This window comes from Ziziphus jujuba, chromosome 4 (genome assembly GCF_031755915.1).
Source record: "Ziziphus jujuba cultivar Dongzao chromosome 4, ASM3175591v1".
NCBI classification, from domain to species: Eukaryota; Viridiplantae; Streptophyta; class Magnoliopsida; order Rosales; family Rhamnaceae; genus Ziziphus; species Ziziphus jujuba.
This window is the reverse complement of record NC_083382.1, coordinates 22,803,784-22,813,131: the sequence shown is the minus strand read 5'-3', so window position 1 is coordinate 22,813,131 and position 9,348 is coordinate 22,803,784. Positions and strand designations below refer to the sequence as shown.

Below are 9,348 nucleotides of genomic sequence, written 5' to 3'. Positions count from 1 at the left end.
TTGATAACATCCAGATGAATATAGGATCCTAGTATCATCCATAAAACATATTTTTCCTAGAATAAACAAACATCCAATCAAATCGCATATATAAGAAATATGATCTAGAGGTTTAAGCATTCATTTTACATATTCAAGAAATTTCCATTCCATTCTGTTTCAAAACGTCTTCTCCGGAAAATTTTCCTTGAACTATTCAGGGGAGAGAGAGAGAGAGAGAGAGAGAGAGATTTTCTATCATTGGCCTGGTCAAAATCAAATTCATCTGAATGCATGGCTGTGAAAAGTTTCAATTAATTCTCTCAAATGATCAATGGTATCTCAAATGATCAATGGTATAGTGTTCCCATCTTCCCGGAGAGTAGTACTTACAGCCGCCTAATGAATAACAACATTTACAAACCATGCCCTCTAAAACCTATACTACCTTTACAATTACATTTCAATGATATGTACAAGATAACAATTATTACGTTCAATTACAGAATAACAGCTTATCCCAAATTCACCTTTCTATTTTTTATTTTTCTCTTTTTCTTTTCTTTTATTTATTTATTTTTTTTGTTGAATTGAATAATTCCCAACTCAATTTCTTTGTCTATGGAAGACCCCTTTTTTCTTTCTACCAAGTTGTTCAGGCAGCAAGAATCAGCACTTTAATGGTTCCCTGACTGTTAGCAGTTAGCATGGTAGGACTATCACTCTTCCAGCATACAGCACTAATGAAATAAGAACCTGCATCATCATCCGTATCATCCAAATCAGGAGAACCGAATCTATGCCGAGTTACAGGTTTGGAGATTTCCTGCAATGTGGATCCCATAACTTCAGTGATTTTCCAGGGAACATGTAAGGAGATAAGATTAGTTTTCAAATTTTACTAACCTTATGGTAGACAAACACTTCGTTTGTTTCACTGCCACATGCAATGTATTCGCTATTTACTGTCAGACCCACAAAATTCTTTTCATTTGTGTGACCTTTAAAGGTGCGAACCTGCAAAAAAACACCAAAAGAGTGGGATTCTTTTATGACTCTGTTATTTGAAATGTCTTTAAAGTAAATACTGGGGAAAATATAAAACAACAAAAAAATAAAAAAGAGAGGAAACAGAATAATATGGCTGTCTGCTGCTACAAAGGAAGCCCAGAACAAACACTAATGAAAAAACACAAAGGTTACAACCTGGTTCTGTCTGTCCAAAACACAAAAATATTCATTTACACATTTGTTAAATAAATCTTCTTATGTTCTTATTCATTCACTCAAAATATGCTGCTTTCATAATGTCACCCAAAAAGGATGCTATTGCTTGTACTAAATACACACACCTTTATCAGTTCACAATACTCTCTCAAAGTCAAAAAAGTTTCCACGCGTGAAATCATAACCTTTCAGCAACATAATGTGAAAAATGATCTTGTTTACCCTTTTTAACTCAATATATAAAGTTATTTGATGATTAAAGCAGAAAATGTCTGCTTCATAAGGTTTTACTTACAGGCAGATTTTCTTTGACATCCCATAACCGTAAAGTACTGTCTGTTGATGCAGAGGCAAGCTCGTGGTTTGACAAGAATTTCACATATGAAACAGCTTTCCTGTGCCCACTGAACACATGAAGCGGATGGCTGATATTTCTTAAGTCATAATAGTGGATGTGATGGTCTGCTGAACCAACCTAAAAAAGCAATGTGTCAATACTGCATGCTCCATAGCAAGAACAAAATATAAGCAATAAATAGAATTGACATAATGAGAAAGAGGACTATGAGACTAGTAATGGTCAGAGATGCTAAAGCATACTACAGCCCAATTTCAAACATCTAATTCTTTTTCTATGGCATTCTTAAACAATTGCAAAATGAGTTATATTGAAACAGAAAAGTCATAAATGTCAAAGACCTATATTTCTCTAGTTGATTACAACATTAAGATAACACATCTGGAAGGCATATTAGTCAAGTGCATTAGAACAAGAAATTCAAAAAATTAATTTAAGAAACAGCAGACAATGACACTGTTTCACCTCAAATAACAGTTAATGTTAAAGATAAAGCAAAAACAAATGCAAAAAGATTTTGTGTATACATTACTTAACAATATTTTAATATGAAGGAGTATACCGCAATGTAATTGCTGGATCCAGGATTATATTTGACACAACATATGTTTGCTTTCATGTCAATGTTAAGAACACTAGCTTCCTGCTTTGTGCACCAAACTTTGACCTGTTTGTAATATAAAAGATATGGTCAGTTTAAAAATGAATAATTCCTTAGTTATCACAAATATAAAGCCATAAAAGTCACCATAAATCAATCAGAACTTTCCACTCAATCCCAGATGGCAGATGGTAGATGCCGAACCTCAAAGAACAAAAAGCATGCCTGGTTATTGTTTTCAATTTTGACATTTTCAAACAGCAAAGTGGAGGTGAAATGTATCAACTTAAATTGTGCATGGCAAATCTACCAGCATCAAGGTACCCTGACAGATTATCTGCTGTACCTCTGTTGATCTCCCTCCTTACTTTTACTTTCTCCTTTGGGTGTTGCAGTTAGCATTTCTTATTGATGCATTATCATCACACAGAAGAGAAGTTATTCGTGCCTCGCCCATGAGCCATAAACCTTTATATAAAGCTCATGTTTGTGAGTTTACTGTCTATGAGGCCACTTGTTCTTACTCTTTTGATAGTGATTAAGCAAGCAAGGACTTCACTGACTGGTTAGGTTAGCCAAGACATTCTAAAAATGCCAAAATATACATGAGCATAATCAGAAAAACCTTAGGTCTACCATAAATTAGTATTATCAGCTATGTAGATTATATGATGGTTTACATAAAATTTACAGATGGTACATTGCTAAGTCAAAGATCACCTGAGCATTTAAGCAAGACTTGGTTCACAATATCAAAAAGTTCTAAAATTACCTTACAATCATCACTACCAGATACAAGCATTGACGGTTCTGTACGTGAAAAATCAACACTCCATGCACGTTTTTCATGCTCTTCGTATTCCATCAGACTCTGCCAGAAAAGAAGGCCAAAAAGTACGGGGAAATTGAAAATCATAAATCGAGCATACACAACTAAAATGCACATATGAAAAGACCATAAAAGTATCTATAAAACAACATCACATGACCAACAATGAATGAAAATTGTTCTAACCAAGTAACCATTACCTGTCGAGTATTTACATCCCAAACTGTCACAATGCCTTCATAATCACTACTAGCTATATGGTTCTTAACGAACTTGTTCCAGCTCAAGCAACTAAGTTTTGAACGCGTTGGCATCTCAACAACAGGGCAATGCACATCAGCAGGATCATTAACAACCTAGAAAGCGAAAGAATAAGCATAAGCCATCATCAGTAAAACTGCATAAGTAAAAATCAATAATTGTCCATAGAGAAAGCATTGTCGTTAAATGGCAAGCTTAATCAGTAGTAAAAAATCTCCTAAACACCAAAATTGACTTGGGCCCAATACATACAGCCAAAATCTATCAAAATGAAGGCCCTCATGAAACGTTCTTGAAGTGAAAATACTGTAAATCTCATCTGATAATACCAATATCAGAGGGACAACAAGAACCTTCAAGGCAATCCAAGTAAAATTTTAAATTTATAATTAAACTAAGGGTACACTACAGTCTTCAGTTGCGAAGTGAACTGAAAAATGGATAAAATAGTATTACGTAGTTTCAAAATTTTCCAATGGAGGAGTAGGACTTCTAAAAATCTTTCAATTACTTACTGGAAGAAAATGAGTTGCATGTTGTCATGTTACCATATTCCAATCCCATGTCTAATTCACCTTCTACCTTCTTCTTCTTCTTTTTTTTTTTTTTTTTTTTTTTTTTTTTTTTTTTTGGGTTGTTTTAGATACTGCTTAATTTGAATGATGCATTAATGCAGAGTAATTTATTTTTATTAGAAATCAAATATGAAAGAAGAAAAATCCCAACATCAGATAGTCAATTATTGATGATAAAAGAAGAAAAATCCCAACATCAGATTGTCAACTATTGATGAGATAGTTCGTGAAAACATGCAACTCTTTTTCCATCAATTTCATTAGGTCTTATTCTAAACTGTATTTAGTGTATTAAAGTAGAGTTCCCGTGCAAGATTATACATTTGATTGCTAACATTAGAAAAACTCTGGGTACTAAAGGTGTATTTGGGCCATAAATTATAAAAGGCAATTGAAGCTTAAAAAAACTACAGAATCACAAATTATCCTATTTCATAAGATTAACCAAGCCAGCTTGGTTGGATTAGACTCACATAAATGAGCTAAACTAGGGGAATGAACTCAGCTCATTTGAATAAATAGGTTTGAATAGGCTTTTAACCAAGCAACTCAGAGATTTAATGCTACATCATTATATTGACATTTTCAAAATTCAATACTCTTAAAAATCTAAAGCTAAATAGGTATTATGGTTTGTCAAAAATTACTTAGAAACTTAACACAGAAAATGTAAAGGAATTGGAGTATATTGACTATTGAGGAAATGATATCAACCAGCAAAGCCAAAACTCTCTTCCGAGCCCTCTCCTTTAGTAATTGACCATATGACACACATAGAGACGTGCTTCTTACTGATAACAACCATTTTACTGAACCAATAGTAAAGGCCAAAAATGAATTAAAAATTAAGATAGTACCGTGGAGAAGTCAAAAACTTTTATGCGCCGTGACACCCCAGCAGTAGCAAATAACTCATCATCGCGATCAAATTCTATGCTGAAATAAGACAGGATATTTTATGAGGTTCAGAAAACTACTTAATACAAAATAATGCAAAACACAAAAGAAGTCACATCAAAAACTTGAGAGTGACTTTGTTAGCACAGACAAAGATCAATTTAATTATAGTTACAAATACCAGAATGAAAGCATAACAAAGTCTGTCATCTTTCTCATTTCCACCTGGCAGCAACCCATACTGCTGCCCTCCCAATGGGAAAAAAATCCCTTTGCTATCATTATGTGCACATAGTGCAAAAGTTACATGATAAATAGATAGATGTCTCCCTACAGGTTTTAAGTTTGGTATATGAGATTTGGTGAATATGAAAGTATGGGATATGATCAATACCCATCCAACCTAATATTGAATTTTAATCTAACATATGAAACTCAGCATAAAAAAATTAGGTTTTCCATTAAAAAAATTCATTTCCAGAAATAAGAAGCTACAATAATTAACATGTAGAAAGATCATATCTGACATATCAAATACTGAATTGGAGGGGTCTACATGACATTTAACAGAATTAAATGATCACCTTGACACTATATTGGCCGAATGAAAGAGATCTCCATGTCTAAGTTCAGCAATGACCCTCAATCGGCTGTTTCAATAGAAAACAGAATTACGCAAGTCAACAGGATATCAATAAAAAGATGACCATGTAATATTGCTCATTTGAAAATCTAATCTAACAAAAGAAACTAGATATCAGCATCCATACATACCTATACCGTGTGAATGTGGTTAAAACTGACTGGAAATTTGCCAAACCTGCAGTATAACCCTCTCTTTGTATGATATTTTTATCCCTTTCTAGAGCGTTATATGGTTGATTCGCCAACTGACGTCGCTTTTGCAGGTAGCATTCTTGTAAGTCATTAAACTGCAGCAAGAGATGAAAATGAGAATACATCTAGATGGGAACGAAGTAAAATTAAAGTGTCTAGTTTCATTCCAAGTACTAATGTCATACAAATATGCAACACTCATTAATATGCAGAATCATAAAAAATACATATAGCCAATCCCAAGCAGCTTGAAAAAGCAAGTAGAGGAGCCCATCAAAAAAGAGTTTAGGTGGAATTCAACCAATGCACTTCAAAGTTTTTTTGACCCTTTAGTACTTTTCCATCATCCAACTCCAACCACCAACTCATGTTGAACTTCTAACATAGAAGTAATAATTACCAGACACAAAAAACTGTAAAGAGAAAGAAAAAAGCAAGCATTGACCAAAACTTGTCCATACAAAACCATGTAAAGTGACAGACCTGTGCATGGACCCGCTTTTTTCTCACAATAGCAAGACCCGACTGGTTGACAAACTGTGGATCTGATCCACTTACACCATCCTTTCTCTGGAGTCCACCAGAGCTTACTTGACCCCTTCCATCCACTTTCTTAATTTGCATATTTGCAGTAGACATTCCACCATATAGATTATACGAACTGGACATGGGACCGCTGTTGGTCTTATCCACTGATGAAGCCCATGGTTTTCTTGCACTTGAATCATCTCCAAGCATCCGCAGCTTCAAAGAGTACCTATCCCTTGCACGATACAAATCTATTCTATGTCTCTCTACAGCACTTATGTCCTCTTTGATAAACTGGAGGTCGGTTTGCACCTTCAATACAATGAAATCCCATTAACTTACAATTCGAAGTTATTCAAATAATATTCCGTTAAAACAGTGAGAATAAATTCCATTTCACCAGAAGTACCAAGATCTTCTAGAAGTTAGACATCTAATAAACACAAGCAAGACGGGTTAAATATGAGCTATAACAAATAAACTTCAAACTCACAATAACCATTAGCATAATTGGAACAAAAGGGGTAAAAAGAATGACCCACTAATAAACAGACAGCTCCAATTAATTCACATAAAAAGCAAAGCACCTCTCTGAGCTCATCGACTTTTTGCTTCCTCAAGCAATGCAAGAAGTCCAAAAGTATTTGCATATTTCTCTCAGCTTCTTCCTGTTCCATTTTCCTCTTCTTTTCTGCAAGAAGTGCCAAAAGGATGTCTAGCTCCTTAATTGACACATCACAACCCTGTCTAATCAACAAAGCAAAGTGTCACAAAGAAATCCAATTTCCCATTACATTCAAAAAAAAAAAAAAGAAAAAAAAAACCAATAATTCACCAGAGAAATGGGTATTACATGTTGAATTGCCTGACGAAAATGCTCCACAGGGCTTGCAGTCTTTGATATTTGCCGGGCACTAGTTTTCTTCAGTAGCTACAAATGAGTTTACAGAAGAAGAAGAAGAAACCAATATACAACAGTAAGCTGCATTGCATTCCCATATAGATTTATTTCGAAACCAACCAAAAATAAAAAAAAAATAAAAATAAAAAAACCAACAACAACAACAACAACAACAAAAAAGAGACGCATCATATTCTTTTCATAGATACCGAAAATTCAGTAATCTGAAAATCCAAGGAAAAAAAAAGAAAGAATATTTTTGAAAAAGTAAGCAAACGAACCTTGTCAAGCAAGAAATTGGGGAACAATTGGTTGGTGGTGAGGTAATGAGCACAGCAAGGGCAATCGTTCTTGTTGCGGAGGTGGGTGATAATGCACATGTAGCAGAAACTGTGACCGCAAGCCGTTAAGAAAGCGTCCTTTATCATCTGCATACAAATCGGACAAAGAAAATCCTTGTCCAGCTCCGCCAACCCCGCCTCGGCCGCCGCCGCCTCTGCTCTCGGATCCTCCGGTTCCCCACCCGACGGCTGTTTCGGGTCGGGTTTCACCGCCGGGACTAAAGCCCCAGTTGAACTCTCGTCCATCTCTCTCTCTCTCTCTCTCTCTCTGTCTCTCTCTGTCTGTAGGCTTTCGTGAAATTTTTTCCTCTCTCTAAAGCTGAGCTGGTTGGTTGGTCTGCTCGGGCGTCTGTTTTTACCCTCTGGTTCTGTGTGTGGGTGGTTTTCGGAGAACAGAGATGATTGAGAGAAAAGGAGGAAAGAGAATGTGTTGGGACCCACTTTTCTGTTTGTGAGGGTGAAATTAGTCCACGTGATCTTTTGCTTTCCTCCTACTGCTTCCTGGGCTCTTCTTCCTCTTCTTCTTCTTGCTGGGCGGGCTCGGTCCTGGACTTGGTTTTAAAAACTATTTACTTTAATTGCAAATCTGCCTACTTTTTAAGGGTAAATTTGGGCATTCAATTTAATTTAATTAAGTTTTAATCTTAAAATTAAAAATTGAAAAAATAAAAAAAAGAAAAGAAAAGAAATACATTATATGCATCAACAAAGATATATTGATTATCCCCCCCCCCCCTCTCCAAAAAAAAAAAAAAAAAGATATAATGATTTCTTGAATTTTTTTTTCTTCTTTTGGCTAAACTGTAATTACCATTTTATTTTATTAAAGCTATGTGGATAAATTGATTTTTTTTAATATTTAATTATTTGTTTTTGCAAACCAAGAATTTTCAACACTGTGTTTTGCTAACAGCCCCAAAGGACAAGATTTTTTGCATTTGAAGAGTGAAGATGTTATTATATTTTTATTTTGAAAAACTAATATGTAAAAATAGCCTCAAATCCATTTTATATTTTAATTATATAAATAATTCATCTATCTATAAGAATAAAAAAAAAAAGAGATCATATGAAAAATATAACTGATTCTTTCCTTTCCTTGGGTTATTGGCCATCAATAGGATTTTCCAAATCCTACCTTCCCAAAATGAAGAATGTGAAAATTTTTTTCCTTTCCACAGGGGCCAAAAGATTGGATCTAGCCATAAGAAGAACGCTTGACTGATAAATAACTCACTTTTTGATCTTTGACCCCCTCAATCACTACTAATGCCCTCGATCAGTGCAATCAGATGTATCTATTTATCTATCTCTTGATTCAAAATTGAAATAGGTTTAAAAAAATATCTTAGAGTGTCTAGGAATATAGTAGGTTTGGTTTTTCAAATTTGGAAAGTCAAAAACAATATTCATTATTTAATAATTATTAAATTTCAAAACTACTATATCAATATATTAAATGATTTGGTTGATCTATGAAGAAAAAATGGAAAGAAATAACAAAAAAATTGAGAGGAAATTATGATAAAAAATAAAAAAATAAAAAAGAAGAAAAGAAACATAACAATAAATATTTATTGAAAAAATAAAAATAAAAAATATGATGTAAAGAATATTGTTAGAAGAGATTTTAAAGTTTAGCTCTTTAAACATAAAGATTTTTTTTATTTTAAAAAAATTTTTTGGAGATACTTTTATAGTTTGATGGAAAATAATCGATATTCAAAATTTTTTTAATAATTTATAAATATTTTCCTTGTTGATATAAATTTATCACATTAATTTCTTTGACGAATTTATATATATTAATATCATTAATTTATTGGTCACATAAAACAAACCGTTAATTTAATGGATGACTAAAAATATATTTAAAAAAAAATGAAAATTGATAAATATGATGAAAATATGCTCGTATCAACTATGAACAGAGGTTTATTTTTATTTATTTTTTTTATCTATATTGTAATTACACTTTGTTTCATGAAGGGGTACTTACATAAATTTAAGTTTT

At 33.4% G+C, this 9,348-nt stretch overlaps 1 protein-coding gene across 1 annotated transcript; it reads right to left on the bottom strand.

Moving 5' to 3' along the window:
- Positions 1 to 260: 260 nt before the first annotated feature.
- On the bottom strand, positions 261 to 7,843 carry LOC107417151 (E3 ubiquitin-protein ligase COP1). The gene is made up of 13 exons (XM_048471943.2): positions 7,275 to 7,843; positions 6,946 to 7,023; positions 6,680 to 6,835; positions 6,048 to 6,404; positions 5,502 to 5,659; positions 5,312 to 5,377; positions 4,688 to 4,766; positions 3,195 to 3,350; positions 2,938 to 3,036; positions 2,127 to 2,231; positions 1,502 to 1,681; positions 886 to 996; positions 261 to 805 (listed from the first exon to the last, which is right to left on the bottom strand). Exons 1-13 carry the CDS (start codon positions 7,578 to 7,580, stop codon positions 635 to 637), a joined length of 2,022 nt encoding a protein of 673 aa, XP_048327900.2. The 5' UTR covers positions 7,581 to 7,843; the 3' UTR covers positions 261 to 634.
- Positions 7,844 to 9,348: the final 1,505 nt, after the last annotated feature.